Genomic DNA, 21093 nt, shown 5'->3' with positions numbered 1-21093 from the left:
TCATTAGTTACAAATCATGAGTTTACCACATTTTGCTATTGTGAGAAAGACTGATAGAAAATATGTGTTTGTCCTAATGCTATGGGACAGTAGTATTTGGAGATTGACCAATTACAAGTCAAGTAACAATTTATATTGTAGATTCTGTAGATATTCTGATGGTTAAGTGACAAGATTGCTAAACTTGGGTCAGAAACTTTTTCTGACGTTTTGTACTTTTTCTACAGTTTTTCTTGTGCATGCATGTTTTCGTACCAACGCTGGGATTTTCTCCCTGAAACATAGTTGGCAGTCTTTCTAGATATCTGTAGGCCCTTTTCTTATGTATTCTTGTTCACTTAAAAAAAAAAAAAATCCCAACCCCGCCCCACCCCCCCCAATACACTCAAAGTTCAAACCCACATCCTTCTGGTCAGTGTTCAGTCTCCCCCAGAAATTTTCCTCAGATGACTCAGACATAAACAAGTTAAAGTCATGGATTTGGGAAAGTTCCAGGTATCAGAGCCAGATTCTTACCTATACAGTAATTGGAAGGTAGTTATGTGGACAGGTTAGAAGTCTGGCATAAGTGAAATAGTTGTGGAGGGGGAATTTAGGACTCAGTTATTTTATAGCACTAACAGAAAAAAATGGAATGACTAGCTTAAGTCATTATAAACACTGCCAATATACATAGGCAGTATTTCCAAATCTTTACTGTGGTTTGCCAAAGACTTTGACCTTGACTTTATTTTCAGAATTTGAAGTCATGCTAAGTAGAGTAGCTCCTCTAAAGTCATTAAGAACATTTGAGAGATTTGAATTTCAAGAGTATAGGAAAATGGCGGGAACACTTGTAAAATGGATACATAAATACACATACATATTTAACTTTAAAAATTTAGAAATTTCAAGCTTACAGAAAAGTTGCAAGAATAGTACAAAGAATTCTCAAAACCCTTTGCTGAGTTTCACCGGCTATTAACAGTTTGGCACATTTGCTTTCTCTCTCCTCATATATACATATTATTTTTCTGATATAATATGTATGTTGCAGACATGCTCTTTACTCCTAAATAATTCAGTATATTTTCTATGAACAAGGAGGTTCATCTTTCATTATCACAGGATAATTGACAAAGTCAGCAAGTTTAACAATGATACAATACTATTATCTGTAGATATTATTCAAGTATTACCAATTGTCTTGTTACTCATTTGTAGCAGTATTTTTTTATTGTTTTTTAGTTGAAGTATAGTTGATTTACAGTGTGTTAATTTCTGCTGTACAGCAAAGTGATTCATTTATATACGTGTGTGTATACACATTATTTTTTATATTCTTTTCCATTATGGTTTATCTCAGGATATTGAATACAGTTCCCTGTGCTCTACAATAGGACCTTGTTGTTTATCCATTCTGTATGTAATAGTTTGCATCTGTAGCAGTATTTCTTATTCTGGTCTAGGATAGTCTGGGATCATGCCTTGCATTTAGTTCTCATGTCTCTTCAGTCTTTGTTAGAAAACTCCTCAGCCTTTCTTTGGCTTTGATGGCATTGACATTTTTGAAGAGTACAGGCCTTCTATTTTGTTGACTGTCCCCCGATTTAGGTTTGTCTGGTGTTTCCTCTGATTAGTTTCAGGTTATGTACTGGCAGGAGTATCACAGAAGTGGTATTGTGTTCTCAGTGCATCATATTAGGAGGCTCATAATGTTGGTTTACCCCATTATTGGTGATGTTAATTACTTGGCTAAAGTGTTCAGCAGGTTTCTCCACTATCAAATTACTACTCATCGCTTCCTGATTTTTAACTAATTTGTGGAGAGGTACATTGAGACTATGTAACTCTTCTGTTTCTCATCAGACTTTCACCCATTAGTCTTATCTGTTGATGATTCTTGCCTGAGAAATGAGTACTGTGATGTAAAATAGTGATTTTTTCTAATTTCATCATTCCTTCTACTTTTTTTTAAAATTAATTAATTAATTTTATTTTATTTTTGGCTGCGTTGGGTCTTCGTTGCTGCGCACGGGCTTTCTCTAGTTGTGGCGAGCGGGGGCTACTCTTCATTGCCGTGCGCGGGCTCCTCATTGCCGTGGCTTCTCGTTGCAGAGCTTGGGCTCTAGGCGTGTGGGCTTCAGTAGTTGTGGCACGTGGGCTCAGTAGTTGTGGCTCGCGGGCTCTAGAGCACAGGCTCAGTAGTTGTGGCTCACGGGTTTCGTTGCTCCGCGACATGTGGGATCTTCCTAGACCAGGGCTCGAACCCGTGTCCCCGGCATTGGCAGGCGGATTCTTAACCACTGCACCACCAAGGAAGTCCATTCCTTCTACTTTTATTAGCTTTGTATTATTATAAGAAAGAACATTTCCTTCTTGCTTATTGATGTATTTATTTATGGACTCATGGATCCTTACTTCATTCAGTAGGTGACTTCATCCATTACTACTCTTAAATGTTTTGGTGCTCAAGTTGTCCCAGATTTCTAAAGTGCAAGTCCCTTCAGTCTGGCTCCTGTTTACTTATATTTATGATACCGTAAAGTCAAAATGAGTTATCTGAATCCCCACTCTTGCAATTTAAATAAATTGTTCTGTAGCTAACCATGAGTAAATTTAGGCAGATATGTTTCTACAAAACCATATTTTTAATAATAGATTTATCTATTAAAAGATTAAAAAGATTAAACTGTTAACATCATAATGTGAATATAGCTAACACTATTAAACTGTACATTTAAAAATGGTTAAGATGGTAAATTTATAGCAACTAGTGAAAAAAAAAGAGATACCTTAAACTGTTAGAATGTAAATTAAGTGACTGGCATTTGGTATCTAAATTCCATTTTCATTTTGATTTATTTGTGGTCTTGAGCAAAGTCCTTCATCTCTTGGTTGCGGGGGGTGGTCTTCAATGTTATCTGTTAATGAAAGTGTTTTCCATCTACAGTAAAGAGCTGGGGAACACAATAAGAGGAACAATAAAAGAGCTGGGGAACACAATAAGAGGAAAATAGGTAGTTAACATTCTTGCAGGGATATTGATTTGAATTATTAGTATTATTTTACTCATTTGCATTTGAAATTGATTTGTTGACTAAGATACCAAAGAAATGTTTTACATGGAGAGTGAAGCAACGCTTTTCAAGGTTATTTGAGTCTTCCTGTTACTATACTCATTGCCAGACAGGAGGCATATCTACCTTGATTCAGAAGCTATGAAACTGGTATGAAGGAACATGACATTTTTCAGAGTCCACGGTCTATCATTGATGAATGAGATTGAACTCTGTAATTCACATGCAAATTTTAATTTCTTTTGAAAGAAGAAAGCCAAGTTTGATGTGGTACTAAAAGATTTATTGCATAAGGGGAATTCTGTAAAATTATGCTTCCTGCCAACGTGTCTACTTAAGGGTCTAGTCTGTTTTTAAAGTGAAGTAAATTGACTGTGTTTTTAATAATATAATCAATGTCATATGACATTTCTAGTCATGATTAAAAGCTACCATGTTTTATTACTAAGGAGGTTAAAGTACAGAAATGTAATATACATTTTTTAATTATAAAATATATGTTAAAATAGGGATGGGTAACTTTAATTATATATTATTTATCTTTTTCAGTAGAAGTTGGAAAGATTTTATAGTTTTTTCCTGCTTTTTAATTTTTGAGTTAAGCAAAACGACCCCCACCCCCCCAGCCCCTTACCATTACCCCACTTAGTTTTCAAAGGTGGGGGAGGTAGATTAAACTTATTCTTACTACTTTAGGTTTTGAGTGGGTTTGTACAATAGGGAGTTAGAGTCCAACTTTTTTTTTCCTTCTAACACCTGTGGTAGTTTACTACCTGAACGTACAGTTAAAGGCACAGCAGGAGCGCCTGAGCAGTGAATCTCCTTTGTTGCTCCTAAAAACACTGAAAAGCAAAAACAGTGTCAAAACTGTTAAGGTTGAATAAGAGAAGGACCAAAATGTGTTCACTGGACTTAGCTATCCCAGGTTGTTGGTGACTTTGAAGAGACTGGATTCAGCGTTGTAGTGGAAGTGAAAGCTGGTTTGCTGTGAATAAAGGAGAGTGAGGTGAGGCAGCAGAGTTTATGCTTAAGGACGTTGTTTTCAAGAAGTCTGGCTCTGGGACTTCCCTGGTGGCGCAGTGGTTAAGAATCTGCCTGCCAGTACAGGGGACACGGGTTCGAGCCCTGGTCCGGGAAGATCCCACATGCCGCGGAGCAACGAAGCCCGTGCACCACAACTACTGAGCCTGCGCTCTAGAGCCCGCGAGCCAAAACTACTGAGCCCACGTGCCACAACTACTGAAGCCCGTGCGCCTAGAGCCCGTGCTACACAACAAGAGAAGCCACCGCAATGAGAAGCCCACGCACGGCAACGAAGAGTAGCCCTCGCTCGCCGCAACTAGAGAAAGCCCGCGCGCAGCAACGAAGACCCAATGCAGCCAAAAATGAATGAATGAATAAATAAATAAATGACTTAAAAAAAAGAAGTCTGGCTCTGAAAGGGTGGAGAGAGGATGATGACCCCTTTAATCCTATCTTCAAGAAGAATACTGTCTCATTAAGGCCAGTCAACTTAACAAGGGTATGTGGCTGGTATGCAGAAGAAAACTTCACGTTTTACTGTTTGGAACTAAGTCTAGTTAGTAGTCTAGATAACTTTCTCTAAAAGTATGATGGGGTATTTCTTTAGTGATTTAGCAAGTTTGTGTACTGTTCTTGGTAGATACACATATTAACTGCTTAGATAATTAAGTTATCAATGAGAGAAAAACGGTTGCTTTTTTAGTTTTTGATCATTTGGGGGGAAACTTTTCAGTTAGTCGCTAAACATTCATTGAATGCCCACTATGTGTCACGCTCAAAGATAGATACCGAGTTCACAGTGGAGAATGAGACAGACCTAGTCCCTGCCCACGTGGTGCAAACAGACTGGGAGAGACAAATATTGAACACATTATTTTAAGTGTGATCATTGTGACAGAAAGGTGTATAGGGTGTTTGGGGAATATGTAATTGGGGAGAGGATTAATCTAGTTAGGGGGCTAGAGAAACCTGTGAAATTACTTTGTAAACTAAGGTGCTTTACCACTGTTGTTATTGGCTGATGAAGTAATAGTAAGGGTGAAGGATTTTCTTTAGATAAAAAGGCCACTTCATTTTTGAGTTTTGGCTATCTTTTTTTTTTTTTTAATTAATTAATTATTTATTTATTTATGGCTGTGTTGGGTCTTCGTTTCTGTGCGAGGGCTTTTTCTAGTTGCAGCAAGTGGGGGGCCACTCTTCATCGCGCTGCGCGGGCCTCTCACTGTCGCGGCCTCTCGTTGCGGAGCACAAGCTCCAGACGCGCAGGCTCAGTAGTTGTGGCTCACGGGCCTAGTTGCTCCGCGGCATGTGGGATCTTCCCAGACCAGGGCTCGAACCCGTGTCCCCTGCATTGGCAGGCAGATTCTCAACCACTGCGCCACCAGGGAAGCCCAGTTTTGGCTATCTTAAATCACCTGTTTACCATTGTTTTAATTCTGTACATATTGTATGTGTTCTTATTTGATCATATCTTGCTTTTTTTAAAAACGTGGTGTTATTTCCAGGGTTGAATTAGAAATAAAAGAACGCATCAGTCATGTTAGTTTGATTATTCTTAAAAAAAACAAAAAACCACCCAAAGTCTGTGGCCCCCTTGCTTCAGTTCTGGACAACTCTGAAGGGCCATCCTAGTTCCAGGGTTCCTTGTGATATCAGCCAAGAGCTTTGTAGTGACTGCACTGCAATATTGCAGTTCAGCTTCTTCCACTGCCCAGTTCTATTTCCTTGATGCCTCCTGCGTGTTGTTCTCAAGAGTACTCCCCAATAAACTTCTTGCACACCCACACACACAAAAGGAAGATATGAGTGTAAGGTGGCAACAAACATTTGTAATCCTTAAGCATTCACTGTATGTAATGAAATAACTTCTTACCTGTGAATCTGGAATGGTCCTAGCTACGTTCATTCTCAGGAGAATCAAGAAAACAGTTATTCACATCATTTTCTGTGGTTCAAATGAATAACCTTGAGGAGTAACTAATCTAGAGTCTTAAAATTGTTTTTTTATAGCTCAGTGTATAAAGTAGAAGTTTAAAAGGATGTTTTTAAAGCAACAGAAGATTTTTTAAAAATAGACTTTATTTTTTGGAGCAGTTTTAGGTTCATAGCAAAATTGAGCAGAAAGTACAGAGCATTCCCATATTACCCCTTCTTCCCTCCCTCACTATCAACGTCCTGCACCAGAGTGGTACATTTGTTACAATTGAAGAACCTACAGTGACACATCATTATCATCCAAAATCCATAGTTTACGTTAGTGTTCACTATTGGTGTTATACATTCTGTGGGTTTTGACAAATGTACAGTGGTAACTATCCACTGTTATAGTATACAGAATAGTTTCATTGCCCTAAAATCCTCTGTGCTCTGCCCTTTCCCTGCCAACCTCTGGCAACTACTGATCTTTTTCTGTCTCCATAGCTCTTCCTTGCCAGCATGTCACATTGGTCAAACCATATAGTATATAGCATTTTCAGACTGTCTTCTTTCACTTAGTAATATGCATTTACAGTTCCTCCATGCCTTTTCATGGTCTGATAGCTCTTTTTTTTTTTTTTTTAAAGCATTGACTAGTACTCCATTTGCTGAGTGGTACCACAATTTATCCATTCACCTACTGAAGGACTTTTTTTTTTTTTAATTAATTAGGTTGCACTGGACCTTAGTTGTGGCTGATGGGCTTCTTAGTTGAGGCTCGAGGGCTCCTTCGTTGTGGCTCGAGGGCTCCTTAGTTGTGGCTCGAGGGCTCCTTAGTTGTGGCTTGAGGGCTCCTTAGTTGCGGCAGGCAGGCTCCTTAGTTGCGGCTTGCGGACTCCTTAGTTGTGGCATGCATGTGGGATCTAGTTCCCTGACCAGGGATCGAACCTGGGCCCCCATGTTGGGAGCACGGAGTCTTAACCACTGTGCCACCAGGGAAGTCCCCTGAAGGACGTTTTGATTGCTACTAAGTTTTGGCAATTACGAATAAAGCTTTCATAGATATCCATGTGCAGGTTTTTGTGTGGACGTAAGTTTTGTTTTGGCCACACCACACAGCATGTGGGATCTTAGTTCTCTGACCAGGGATGGAACCCGCCCCCCTACAGTGGAAGTCCAGAGTCTTAACCGCTGGACCACCAGGGAAGTCCCATTGTGTGGATGTAAGTTTTCAACTCATTTGGATAAACGCCAAAGAGTGTGACTGCTAGATTGTATGGCAAGAGTATGTTTAGTTTTGTGAGAAAACGCCAAACTGTCTTCCAAAGTGGCTGTACCATTTGTAGGGGAATATGTACCATATGTACCATATGAAGGATACTTCATATCCTCACCAACATTTGGTGTTGTCAGTGTTTTGGATTTTCACCATTCTAATAGGTGTGTAGTGGTATCTCATTCTTGTTTTAATTTGCAGTTCCCTAATGACATATGATGTAGAGCATCTTTATGTGTGCTTATTTACCGTCTGTATATTTTCTTTGGTGAGGTGTCTATTCAGAACTTTTGCCCATATTTAAATCAGTTTGTTTCTTATTGTTGAGTTTTAAGAGTTCTTTGTGTAGTTTAGATAACAGTCCTTTATCAGATATTTTTTTCTGCGAATATTTTCTCCCAATCTGTGGCTTGTTATCCTATTGATGAAGAAGTTTTTAGAAGCAATGTTCAACTCATTTATTAGACATCTACTCTGTGCTAGACATTGAAGTAGAAGCTGGGGTTGTAGTGGTAAGAAAACCAGACATGACCTCTGTACTCAAAATCAAGAAGGGAAGACAAAGTAATCAGGTGCGTGTAGTCAAGTGCTGTAATGAAGTCGATTCAGGGTACTGTGTTGGTGCTAGGAAAGTTAACCAGTTGGAGGAGATCCACGGAAGCTTTCATGCGAACGTTTATTGAGCATTTATTATGTTCCAGGAATTATCCCAAGAGCTTTATTTTACAATTACTAATTTAATCCTCTCAACAACTCTGAGATTATTACTGTTGTTATCATCATCTACATTTTATGATCTGGGAACTGAGGCACCAAGAAGTAATGGTGGAGGTGGGATTTAAACCCAGGCAGGAATTCCCTGGCTGTCCAGTGGATCGGACTCTGCACTTTTACTGCCGGGACCCGGGATCTATCACTGGTTGGGGAGCTAAGATCCTGCAGGCCGCACAGTGCAGCCAGAAAATTTAAAAACAAAAACAGAAAAACAAGAACAGGCAGGGGAGCTCTAGAGCCTGTACTCTTTACCACAGCACTGTACTAAAGTTTCTTGGAGGGGTTGGCATTTAAGCAGAAAACCTAAGGGTGATTAACTGGAAGCTAATCTGGTAATAGGGGAAGAGGTCCGTAAGGCAGAGGGAACAATGTGAGGACACGCTAAAGGTCAGAGAGAGCAGGGCAAGTTCAAGTATCTGAAAGTAAGTTATAAATAGAGCAAAAGATATATGGCTAGGGAGGTAGATCAGGCCATAGAATAAATGCCTGGTAAGCCAATCTAAGGAGTCTAGTTTACTATATCCTAAGGAGGCAGGAAGCAATTGACTTGTTTGAGCAGGAGACTAACGTGTTGGATTTGTATCATTGAAAGATCACTGAGAGAAATGGATTGGAGGGGAGCGAAGTTGGTTTGGGAGTCAGTTGGAGTAATAAGAGAGGGTTAATGGCCTGCACTAGGTAGTGGAATTAAAGATGGAGAGAAGTGAGTGGAGTTAGGAGATACTATATTTAGAAGGAAGAATTGTTATAGCTTTAGTGGTTGATTGGCTGTGAGAGTTGAGGAAAAAACCCAGATATGACTCTCAGATCATGGTTTGGGCAACTTGTTAGGGAGTGGTGCATCCCCTGAAGAACTCCAGAGAAGCAATATGGGAGGGGGCTGGAGGATCAAGGGAAAGATGAGTTAAGATTTGGATTTGCTGAGTTGGTGAGTGACTGATGAGACAAGTTAAGCAATTGGATATGCAGGTGTAACCTAATTATATAGGTCTAGCACTTAGGAGAGAGATTTGATACCTCTATCTCTGTATATATATCTGTCATTTTTGTATAGATGATAAATTATAAATTAAGCAATGGAAGTAAGAATGGACTAGTCAGTAATTTCAAACATTTTGAGAGAAGAAGTAAGCATGAAAAGTATTTGTTGGTAATTTTGGTGAGTGCAGAAGCCAGGATACAAGTACAGTAGTTGAGGTGTGTATGGGAGATGAGGAATTAGCTGGAGTGAAAGGTGGGGTAATGGATTTTTAATTTTGGGATTCATTAAAATTGGGAGAGCTTCAAACATGTTTTAAAGTTTATGGGAAGGAGCCCAGGAAAAGGGAGAGGTGGGAGAGGTTGGAAACGTTACTGAGAGGTGATTACAGAATGAAGTGTTGGACTAGATTTGAGAGGATGGAATCCAGAGTGCAGATGAAGGGATCAGACCCAGGAGGAAGGACCTGCAGCAGCTTCTACTGTGATAGAGCAGGGGCGGGAATTTCTATGTTGGATATCAGGAAGCGGAAGCAGTTCTCTTCTGATGGCTTCAGTTTTCATTGCGAAGTAAGAAGTGAGGCTTTCTTCTGCGAGTAAGGAGCAGACTATGTTGGCAGTTTGAAAAACGTCGGAAGGGGATATTGGAAATAGTTGCTGTGGAGAGTGAGTGAGAGTGCCAACAAGGATGTCACAGTAACATTGCCAGGCAGAGGGCCCAGATAAGGTTGACGACCAAGAATTTATGGTGGCACTGGTCTGCATGAATTAATTTTAATTTAAGTAGCAGTGTTTTGAAGAGATTGAGATTCTTTTGTGAGCAGCTACCTTACTGATTTCAATAGTTACCTTTAAATGTTTAAGATTTGGCTCCTTTTTTCCCCATGAAAAAGAGGGCCCTAAAGTCTACAGATGCAATGAATGGGTCATAAGATAATAAAATGACCTTCATTTAAAAACCTTTTCAGTAATGGGACCTGTATTTTTTGTATCTTCTGTGATATTCTATACCACTTCTATTTAAAATAGGATTTTAGGGTTACAGAATTTCTAGAGCTGGAAAAGAGACCTTTGATATCATCTTTTTGTTTCTTTTTGACCAGTGCTATTTTTTTTTAAACAAGAGAATATTTGCTAAGTGAAATATTACAGGAATGACCCATATATAAAACAGCTAAAAATGATGGTGCTTTGATGAGAGCTGGTAATTAAAAACCCCAAATCTGGAGTCCAACTACCTGGACTTTAACCTGGCTCTGTTTCTTAGCTATGTAGCCACTAAGCTCCAGTTCCCTCATCTGTAAAGTCGAGATAATAATGGTACCTACATCATAGAGGTTTCTTGAATTTTAAGTACAATTTTATCTTAGTACAGGGCTCTATAATATTAGTTTGGTTAATTTGGTTAAAGCAAAGCTGGGGACCACTCTGGTAGCCCTACCTGCCTGGTTCTCATTTTATTCTATGCGGTGGTTCCTGAGGTGCCTCCCTGCATAGAGTATAGTTTGAAAACCATTGATCTAGTTTGTCTCCTTCAATTTGAAGTTGAAGAAACTGGGCTCTGGATTGAGGAATAACATTTTAAAGGTCACAGACCAATTTCTTCTGCTGTAGGCTACACACAGCTGTTATTGCTGAATTAAGCTACATAGCCATGTTTAGATGCTGCAGCTTCTCTTTAGGTGGTATCTGAGAAATAGAAGATGGAACATTGAATTAGAAGAAAGCGTAGTATTAAAAAACTATAAAGGAGTCAATTGATAAAGTAATATGGAGTGCCTTATGATATATGTAGTGCTTAGTGAAGATTGATCAGATAGACGGATTGAGTAGTTTCTTATGTATATTCTTTTGTTGTTTATTCTTATAAATTTAATTTTGAATAGTCTTTTAGAAAGAATATGCAATGATCCCTTGGAAGTTCTAAAAGGCTTGACAATTCCTTAGGACACTACCTAATTTATCTTATGTTAGAACTATAATTTATAGCAAATATGGGCCTTTTGCCACCAAATCTTGGGATTTATTCTTTAAATGGTGATGAAAAGCTCATAATTTTTATGGCAAATGATGTGTGAAGCATAATCAAAAATATGGTGTCTGATATATATTGGTAATAAATAGTTTATTACTGGCAATTCTTGTGAAATGTGATTTAAATCATAAATTATGCCATTGGGTCCTAATTACAAAGTTCTTTACAAGATATTGTGCTCTTCTGATTAAAAAAGAAGTACTGTATAATTCTACAGATGTATATTGGAAAAAACATTGTTCTAGACTATGGGGATACAAAAGTGAACAGGCATGGTGTTTGTCTTCTAAGAACTTTCATGCCATCACAGGAATTGTGAATTGTTGTGAATTGCTACAACTTTTCTGGAGAACAGTTTGCGTCAATCAGTATTAAAAGCCTTGAAAATGTGTCTATCTCTTGATCTAACACTCCTAGGAATTTGTCATAAGAAGAGAATCTTAAGAAGTGCATAAAGATTTCTAACCTTAACCATAAAGAATTTCACATCTCGTGAGAAGGCAATTTTTTTTTTATCGTAAAAAAGGAAAAGTTATACAAACAGCAAATTGATTTGGCAAAAACAAAAGCCTAATTTTCTCCCCTTTTCTTGCTCCCTTTGAGTGAGCAGAAAGAGAGGAAAAAAAGACAAGAAATGTCATCTACTGATACACAATGCAGCAATTCCTTCCTCTGGCATATTCTTCAGTGCTGTCCTCTTCCTCTTTCCATCCTCATTCTGTGGCTCTGGAAGCATTTCTGCCCCTGAAGGCTTGCCTTGGAGTCTCTGGCCCCCAGCTCTGGGATTAGGTTCATCAAGGATAGAGGGGGTTTAGAGGGCTGAGGAGAAGGAAGGGGTTGCAGTGGTAGAAGTAGGAGGCTTAGGAGTAGAAGGGCCCCTATTTTGTTGAAGGTTGTACAGAATCTGACTTAGTCATCCGTGGAAGCAGAGCAGGTAGAGTAACCTGGCTAAGTTTCAGTCAAAAAGGTCTTACTGGACTAAAAGGAACTCTCATCTGTTGAGGATAAGTGCAGAGATTTGGCTATGAGGATGCTCGTCTCTGCATTGTTTATAATAAAAAATTACTAATAACCCAAATGATTATGGAAACTAGTTGAACTGATATGCCCATATATTAATAAAAAGGTGAAGAATATAGCAATTGATATATACAATATAGTAAACAAAAAAATATGTATTTTGTCAATTTAGTTGTGCAGCCAGCATTGTAGTCCTGTACCTGGCTTCCCTTCATTCATACCCTCTTTGTAAATTTCCAGCTCCGGGTACATTTTATACTCTGCTTTGTTCATTCCAACTCCAGATCTGAAGATTATCAGTGCCTCTTTTTCTCATTTCTCAATTGCCATTTTCCACAAGGATAGTTCCAAAATTTTCTCCTTTCCTCATGCCTGTGGTGTGCTTCCTTATCCTTTCACATGACAATACCTAAACTTCCTTCCATTCTTCCTCTTGATTCTCTGCTTCATGATCTGCAGCTGCCAACATTTTGGCTCTCTTCATTAATTGAAAACTATTCTGTCTTATAATTGTATGTGAACAAGTCTTAATTTCCCTTGAAAACTTTGAGTGCAGGGACCATTCTTGTTCATCTTTGTGTTTCTGGTGTTTGAAATTATTTCAAATGACCATGAACTATTGGTGGTCTCTTGATAGTCCACAGTAGCTATGGGTGGATATTAGTTGGTTCCAAGATACTGTCCAAAAGCTTCTTTTTTGAATTTGGAAGCATATTTGAACAATTGAAACTTTAGCAAAATTGCTGTGTAGTATTGTATTTTAAAGGCAGATTTACATTATCAGTTATTTTGGTATTAAATTCATTTTGCCTGAAGCAACAGAACTTTAGTAATTGATTTCATAATCATTATTTCTAGGTATACTGTACTGTTTAGCAGTATTGCTGCAAGTGAATGTAATTGGTAGTAGTTGATTCCTAGTTTGATAGTTAATGTGTTCTAAGGATTTTAAATTTAGATACATTTATCAGTTTGTTGTTGAACATAGGTTAGTGGGAAAGTTGCTTGGAAATAAAAAAATTTTTTTTCTAACAGTAGAATACTAATTTGTATTTTCTGTTTTTATTAGGTAAGACTATCAGTAATAGAGTGATAGACACAGCCCAAATGTTTGCTACCGAGCAAGTATTTTATAAATACATTTATAAAACTGAATATTGCATACAGTTTTCTTTAAAGCACACATGCTTACCAATTAGAGTAAAAATAAAGTTTGTATTACAACATTCTTTTCCTTTTTTTCTTTCTCTTTTTAGGCCTCATTGCTACGATTTCAGAGTACCCTGGTAATAGCTGAGCATGCAAATGATACCCTAGCACCCATTACATTAAATACCATCACTGCAGCCAAACGTCTTGGAGGTGAAGTGTCCTGTTTAGTAGCTGGAACCAAATGTGACAAGGTGAGAAATTTTTAAGGTCAACCATAGCAAATGTAATCTCCATCAAGAGACAGGGAAAGATGGAGACAGAGAATTATGCTGAGGACTGTAACCCAAACTGGTCTCTGATCCTCATTAGATGCTGAATGTCACAACCGTTACTATGTGTGAAAAAAGGAACTAAAAGGTTTGCTCACCAGGCATTTTATCTTTTGAAATGAGGTAGAATACTTAATTTAGTTCCACTGGCACCATCATGTACCATCAGGTACCAAGTAGAGTGATAATATTTGAGTCCCCTTAGAGGTTAATAGCCGATCCCTTTTTTGTATTGATGAATATGCTTGCTAATTGCTTTTAATTCCTATAAGTGGTAAATCTGGAAAAAGTATCATGGGTGTTAATTTTTAATTGGTGTAAGAATTCAAATGTAAGTATTATGCTTTCTAAACTATAGCTGCTACTAAAAGATGTTCTTCATTTTGGTTGTTGTTGAAATAAGACAGTGACAGCTTTGTAAACTAACCCCCTGGAAAGGAGCTCTAATGTGGTTTGCAGAGTCTGTACCTCTGGGCTGTAGGGTAGTTGAAATTGTGCTTCAATTAAGCTTACCCAGCTTGAGCCGCCCGTTCCCTCTCACTATACAGGAGTTGCCAATTGTATAGCTGGGGGCTTGGACCTCAGAGGAAGAAATCCCTAATAGAGCATGTTTCTTTTTAGAGGATTTATTTTTTATTAAATGGCATTGTTGCAGAGCATGTGATATAATGCAGGTTCAGAATGTTAGTATTGCTTCTGTCCAATTTCTTACGTGAAATTGGTATCTTAAAAGAATGTATTCAAGCAGGTTTGGGGTTATGTGGATTTCTTTACCAAAATCCTGCTAACAACTGTTGAATCTTGTATAGTTATTAACCACAATGTATGATGATATAGCTAACCTATCTTTTTGGTTGCCCTACTTTCAGATATACTAGTTCTGGATTTGATTATTTATTTTGCTGTGATTTTAAATAATTATTCTAATATGACTTAAAAAATATTTGATGCTATTTTATTTACATTATTTTGAGAAAAATCAAAACAAATCATCTTTTCTTCAGTTACAGTTTTATTGTCGTGTCACATTTTAATCTTAAAGAAAAACAATCAGTACCTGTATATAGAGACTCTGTTAATCGCCTAGGCATATTTCAGTTTTATATTGTTTTCTGTAGCTATCATAAACAGCAAGTGACTCTTCTGTGTAGTGCCTGAAGTTTTTGCTGGTTTTTTTTTTAAAAAAAAAGATGGTTTTGATAGTACAAGATTGTCTTCCAGTGAACACTTGATTCAGAAGAGGTGCTTTTGCACTGCATTCTTTCTTCAGTGAGTATTGTTGCAATCTTACCCTCCATCAAGGGAGGCGACAGGAGGCACAGCATTTTATGCCTACTCCTCAGTGAATCAGCATGGAGGTAAACAAGAAGACAGTAGACCATAATATGATTACCATGTTTCTCCTAAAGCAGAAACCAGTTATGCTGTAATTAAAGAGATTTAAAAGAAGGAATTCTAATTGCCTTCTGTATACAGGAAGTCTGAGTGGTCAAAAAGCTTTCCCAGAACCCCATCCTGATTCTAAACAGAAGAAATGAGGATTTCAAATACAAAATATTTTGCTTCATCATCGATACATATATGTCAGTGAGTAGGGACACTCAGTAGTTCACAGTGGACTGTTATATAAGATTTTCTTTATTGCCCAGATTCACTCACTGATTTTAGAATCAGCAGAAATTATTATTGCCAGATAAAGTGCAGTAGTCTGTATACCAGTGTGGTTAACTCCTGTTCTTTAGCTCTAGGAACCCTGAGTCTGAAGTGTATTGGCTGTGTTGTTATTGTGAGAGAAAGAATCTGTTGCTTCATTTTCACCATTTCTAAAATGATGAATTTACATTTGCACTGAGTGAAAGGAAAGAGCACAATGTACAACTAAATTTGAGTAGACAGCTGTGTTGATTTTGGTTTATCAATTAGTACTTCTCTTTTTCAAGGCAGGAATTTTTGTTTAAGGTCAGTGGACAGTAAGATCAATTGGCTCAAGATTTTCTTTGTTAAATAATTCTTTTATTCCCAAGTAGTCCTTTTTCCCATAAGAACAGTTTTTACAGTTGGCCAGTAAGATTTTATGCTCTGTTGATAATTGTAGTGGTGGCTCTATCAGTATTTTTCTGTTAGATGGATAATTAAAAATTTTATTCATAGGTGGCACAAGATCTCTGCAAAGTAGCAGGTGTAGCGAAAGTTCTGGTGGCTCAGCATGATGTGTACAAAGGCCTCCTTCCAGGTGAGTTTTTCCAGTGGAAATAAATAAGTTTATGAATTTATGAAATAAATAAAATACTATGAAATGTGTTTATCAAATCTGTTTAATTCTCAGAGGAACTGACACCATTGATTTTGGCAACTCAGAAGCAGTTTAATTACACACACATCTGTGCTGGAGCATCTGCCTTTGGAAAGGTGAGAAGATTGAGACTGTGGAATCTGATGTCACTACTTGGAAGCGTTAGATTTCATTGTGCTGAAAATGTACAACAGACTTTGTTTAGATAGCTAATCCTGGCTTTCAGAATTAATGTGATAGTTTTACCAAAATTTATTCTTTCAAGATTTTGTTATAATTTCTGTGAAAATGCTATCTCCAGGCTTTCCATTTTGTCAGAGACAACTCTGTTCTTTCAAGATTTTGTCATAATTTATTAGAATGCCACTTCCAGATTTTCAGATTTTGTTATGGAGAAAACTCTATTTAAAAAAAAAAATCATTTTTCTTTAAAAACAATGTTGAACTGTCTCATTGTGTGAATGTCATTTGTATTAGTAACCCATCATAAGAGATGGCTTTGTTTGGGTGACTGATGAATATTTAGGCCAAATTTATCTACTTGGGGGATTTGGGAAGGGCTGTGTGGTGGCTGAAGGCATCCTTAGGGTAGAGAAAGGTGTAATCTGATCATGTGCATTGTGATATGTCTGAAGAAAGAATGTGCTATGAGATGGGTCGTGGTCTGCATGAAGTTTAAAAAAAAGGGAGGGGGAATGTAGGGGGAACCCAAGAGAAGGAATTTGTCAGTGGTCTTTCTTGCTCTCCCTGTGACCATGGGTATTATTCTAGCTCCCTTTTCTTTTATCCCATTCTTAATAAGCTGCAGCTTGTAGTTTTTATTTTTACTTTTAAAGATGGTAAATTAAGTTGTACACAAATACATTCTTATTATAAAAGATGCATACAGTAAAGCAGTATGCAGAGCAAGGTATCACAGTTCCCCTTTCTTATTCCCAACTCTCTTCCCTCTTCCAAAGTACTGGTGTTAACAGTTGTACATTCTTTTAAGCCTTTTCCTATGGATTTTCAAATTATAATAAATGTACAATTTTTTTTTTTTTTTTTACTTCTAGAATGGGATAGTATAGCATGAATTGTTTTGTGACTGGTGGTTTTCACTTAAGAGTATATCTTGAAAATATTTGCTCATAATGTGTCTGTCTCATTTTTTAAATGGCTGCATAATATTTCATAGTTAGCCAAGGATGGGCAGTTAAGTTGTTTCTAATTTTTTGTATTTATAAACTTTGCTGTGAAGAAACGTCCTTGTATATACCTTTGTATACGTGGGCTGGTATTTATTTAGAACAGAGTTCTAGAAGTGAAATAGCTGGGTCAAGACTATGTGCTTTTAAAATTTTGATGTATATTGCTAAATTGCTGTCATGAAAGGATGCCTCAGTTTGCACTCCACCAGTTGCATAGCTTGCCAACACTTGCTATTGTACATTTTAACATGTCCCCCAATCTGATGTGTGAAAAATTATATCTTTAACAGTTTTGCATTTCTCTGATTGATGGTGAGATCAAATATCTTTTCATATAGTTATCAGTCATTTAAATTTCTTCTTTGAATTGTCTTGATTTGACTTTTTTTCCTTTTACATTCACAATTGTAATTGATTTTTAAATATGAGTTTGGGGAATAAGATATAAGCTCTTTCATCAGCTAACCATGTCGAGTGGTAATAGCAGTGAGTTCCCAATACATTGATCTCTTTTCTTGCAAAATGAATAGTGTTTGTGAATATTTATCTGGAGTGCAATATTGCTTCTAGACGTGAATCACTGCAAACGTGTAGGGATCTTGCACTGTCACCCATGTGAATTGCTCTAGTTTGTTTTTAACCTCAGAATTATCACTTTGAATTCATTGAATTTTTTCTTTTAAGATTAGTAGAATTTCTAGGCAATAACAGAATTTGTAATCTACAATGTAAATACATGAGTTTAATGAATAATTGTTCTTTTACTAATAACAATGTGACAACAATTAGGTTGTCACATTGCAGACGATCATAAGTTTTCCCATTTTTGTGTGGGGTTTGGTAATTGCTAAGTAAGATGGTTCTATATATATGACATATGATATATGACTCCTGAAATCTGTTTTTCTGATATGTAAAATGATGTGGTTTGGCCAAGTGATGTCTATGATCTACCAACTAGAAATGTTGAAATGGAATGGGTTTTTTCTGTGGCAGGTTTCACTTCCCTTGGAAATGATTAAGTCAGAGGCTTGACATCCAGCTACTGTACTTTGGGTTGTTGTAGATGAGCATTGAACTAAAAGATCTTTATGGACCATTCCATCTCTGAGAGTTTGGTTCTGTGTTGGATGATTTAAACAATTTCCTAAGTCTGAGTTTCTGTGATGACAGTTTACCTCAAAGATTGTTAAACCAAGAAAGGGTGTTTGTTGTATCTGATTAGCTAAATTTTAATACTCTAGCGTTGATTGCTATGTTGTGACATATGGGAGTTTTGAGAACAAAGGTCACATAATAGTAGCTGGTGCTGCAGCCTCTGAATGGATTTGGAATGAGGAAGAGTCCATCAGATGAAGCTAAACAATTGGCTGTATAAGAGTTCTTCACCAATTGTGTTTTCAAGATACCACACCTCTGTACTGGTATGCTAGAATTTAAAAATCTGTCATCTTTTTGTGCATCAAAAGAACACTCTGTTAGTTATTGCCTCTCCTTCTCTGAAACCATGTGGTTGAGCCTGTTGGATAGTGTAGAAATAGATCTGTTTACCATCCATCCTCTCAGGACATTCAGACAGAAGATCAGACCTGGAAAAACATGTGCCTTTAAGTACTGTGGTAAATTTTTTTTCAAGAAGTGCTAAAATAAAACAAGGTATAATAGAAGTACAAAAGATATTAAATTTCAAGTTTAGAAAGTTCTAAAACTTTAAAAAGAAGCACAGTCTGCATATCATAAAATTTGTAAGAGAATCTACTCAGCCAGGTAACAATATTCCAGCAGTATTTCTTGAACAATTTAAAGAATGTGGCTCAGGAAAAGAGTTACTTACTGAAGTAGGCTTTAAATGCTGACAAATTTGGTTTGTTTTAAAAGCAGGTGTCTTCTAAACCTCTTATTTATCAAGTTAGAGCTATGTTTAATGGAATTTTAATTATTTTCCCAAGCCCTTTATTTCCTATGAAATCTTAATTTTTTCTACTTGTGGATTTATAAACTACGGTACTTTTCAGTAGCTCTTTTATCATGGTTGAAAGGGGATTACTATATAACATAGGTAGCAATAGACTGAAAATTAGAAAATCTTTATAGATTTTCAGATGCAACAGGAGGAAATTTGATTCAGGCTTTCAACACTTGTTAGCATCGATTTATGTAGAACTGCTTATTAGATACGAGGCAGAGACACAAGAAGCAGAAGACACACAACCTCTGTTCTCAGGGTGCTTTATAAATTTAGTTGAGGGTCATATAGTATGTGTATTAAAAATTATTTTAAACCAAAATACACGTTAGTGCCAATTAAATAGTATAATTGTACATGCATGCGAGAGGATGAAGAATAAAGGAGTGATTAGAGGATAATCCTGAGAGAATTCTTAGAGGAACAGAGGTTTGGGGATGGAGTGAGGAGAGGAACTTGAGTACTGTCATAATGAAAGTTTGCCTGCTAGAGGTAGTATCATGTACTGAGTTTAGGAGATGCCATGGAGTAAGCTCTCTGTAGAAAGTAGTGTAGAATTCACCTTTTCTATTTATGTGATAAAAGCAACACTTCACTTTTAAAATTACACTTAGATGGTGTCATCATCTAAGAGAACCTCTGAGTCTAGAAAGCATGGATATTCATTCTTCACTAACTGATTCTGTTTTAGAGCCTGAGAGTCAGAGAAATTTAGACTAGAAGCATAGAGATTCTCTTCCTCTCACTGTGAGGTGAAGTAACTAAGGCCTGGTAATATTGTGGCTAGCCCAGTGGTCCCTGCTAGTGGGAGCAAAGTTACCACATGTATCTATTCCAGAGATGTTATATGCATATACAAGGAAAAGCACATACATTAATTTTTGTTGAGATGTATATGTGTGTGTATATATATATATATATATATATAGAGAGAGAGAGAGAGAGAGAGAGAGAGAGGGAGAGAGAGGCATTGTGCTTTACTTTTCTCATTTTTTAAAATTATATGGATGAACTATAATTTATAAACCTATCCCCTATTGATGGACACTTAGGTTAGTTTTGATCTTTTTAAATGCAACATCACTTTTTTTTTTTTTTTTTAGACTTTTGGTAGGAACTTTATAAATTTATTTATTTATTTATTTTTGCTGTGTTGGGTCTTCGTTTCTGTGCGAGGGCTTTCTCTAGTTGCGGCAAGCGGGGGCCACTCTTCATCGCAGTGCGCGGGCCTCTCACTATCACGGCCTCTGTTGTTGCGGAGCACAGGCTCCAGACGTGCAGGCTCAGTAGTTGTGGCTCACGGGCCCAGTTGCTCCGCGGCATGTGGGATCTTCCCAGACCAGGGCTCAAACCCGTGTCCCCTGCATTGGCAGGCAGATTCTCAACCACTGCGCCACCAGGGAAGCCCACAGCATCACTTTTTAAAAAGGTGAAAATGTCTGCTTTGAAATTTTTTCTTTCATGTACATTAAATAAACATATACAAGTATGTTCTTTCTCAGTATTTGAGAATTTTACTACTACTCTAAATATTTTTCTATATTATCTAAATTCAGTAGTCTATAACTGTCATACTTCATAAATGATGATCATTAAAGCAAGTATCGTATCTCATAACTCAACCCACTGAGTTAAGGTAGTTTATCGCTTTAAAACTCTTAATGTAGTTAGAGTAATCGTTGACTCTTACTTATGCTCAAAGACTATCCAAAAAGTTGTGCTTGAAATTGTGGTATGTCTGAAGATGCATGTGAAATATAAAATATTCAAGTTAAAATTTCTACAGAATTTCCATTTAGAGAATGTTATTGCTGATACTTTATAGCCATCCATCAGCATGTATGTGTGTAACTCACTACTTATTTTGCTTTTAGAACCTTTTACCCAGAATAGCAGCCAAACTTGATGTTGCCCCTATTTCTGACATCATTGCAATCAAATCACCTGACACATTTGTGAGAACCATTTATGCAGGTAAGTACCCAATGAAAATAATTAATCAGTATGTTAAATTTTTGAAAACTTTAAAAGCAGAGATTAATCTTGAAGATAGGATTTTGAAATATGGACCATCTTAAAGA

At 37.1% G+C, this 21093-nt stretch overlaps 1 protein-coding gene across 1 annotated transcript in view; it reads left to right on the top strand.

Moving 5' to 3' along the window:
• ETFA (electron transfer flavoprotein subunit alpha) overlaps positions 1 to 21093 on the top strand; it is an 85550-nt gene that overhangs the window by 835 nt on the left and 63622 nt on the right. The window contains exons 2-5 of the mRNA XM_061181873.1: positions 13339 to 13485; positions 15715 to 15796; positions 15890 to 15972; positions 20887 to 20986. Coding sequence (XP_061037856.1) covers positions 13339 to 13485; positions 15715 to 15796; positions 15890 to 15972; positions 20887 to 20986 — 412 coding nt within the window. The remainder of the gene's footprint in view (positions 1 to 13338; positions 13486 to 15714; positions 15797 to 15889; positions 15973 to 20886; positions 20987 to 21093) is intronic.

Source organism: Eubalaena glacialis, chromosome 2 (genome assembly GCF_028564815.1).
Source record: "Eubalaena glacialis isolate mEubGla1 chromosome 2, mEubGla1.1.hap2.+ XY, whole genome shotgun sequence".
Classification (NCBI taxonomy): domain Eukaryota; kingdom Metazoa; phylum Chordata; class Mammalia; order Artiodactyla; family Balaenidae; genus Eubalaena; species Eubalaena glacialis.
This window is presented reverse-complemented; position numbering and strand designations above follow the sequence as displayed.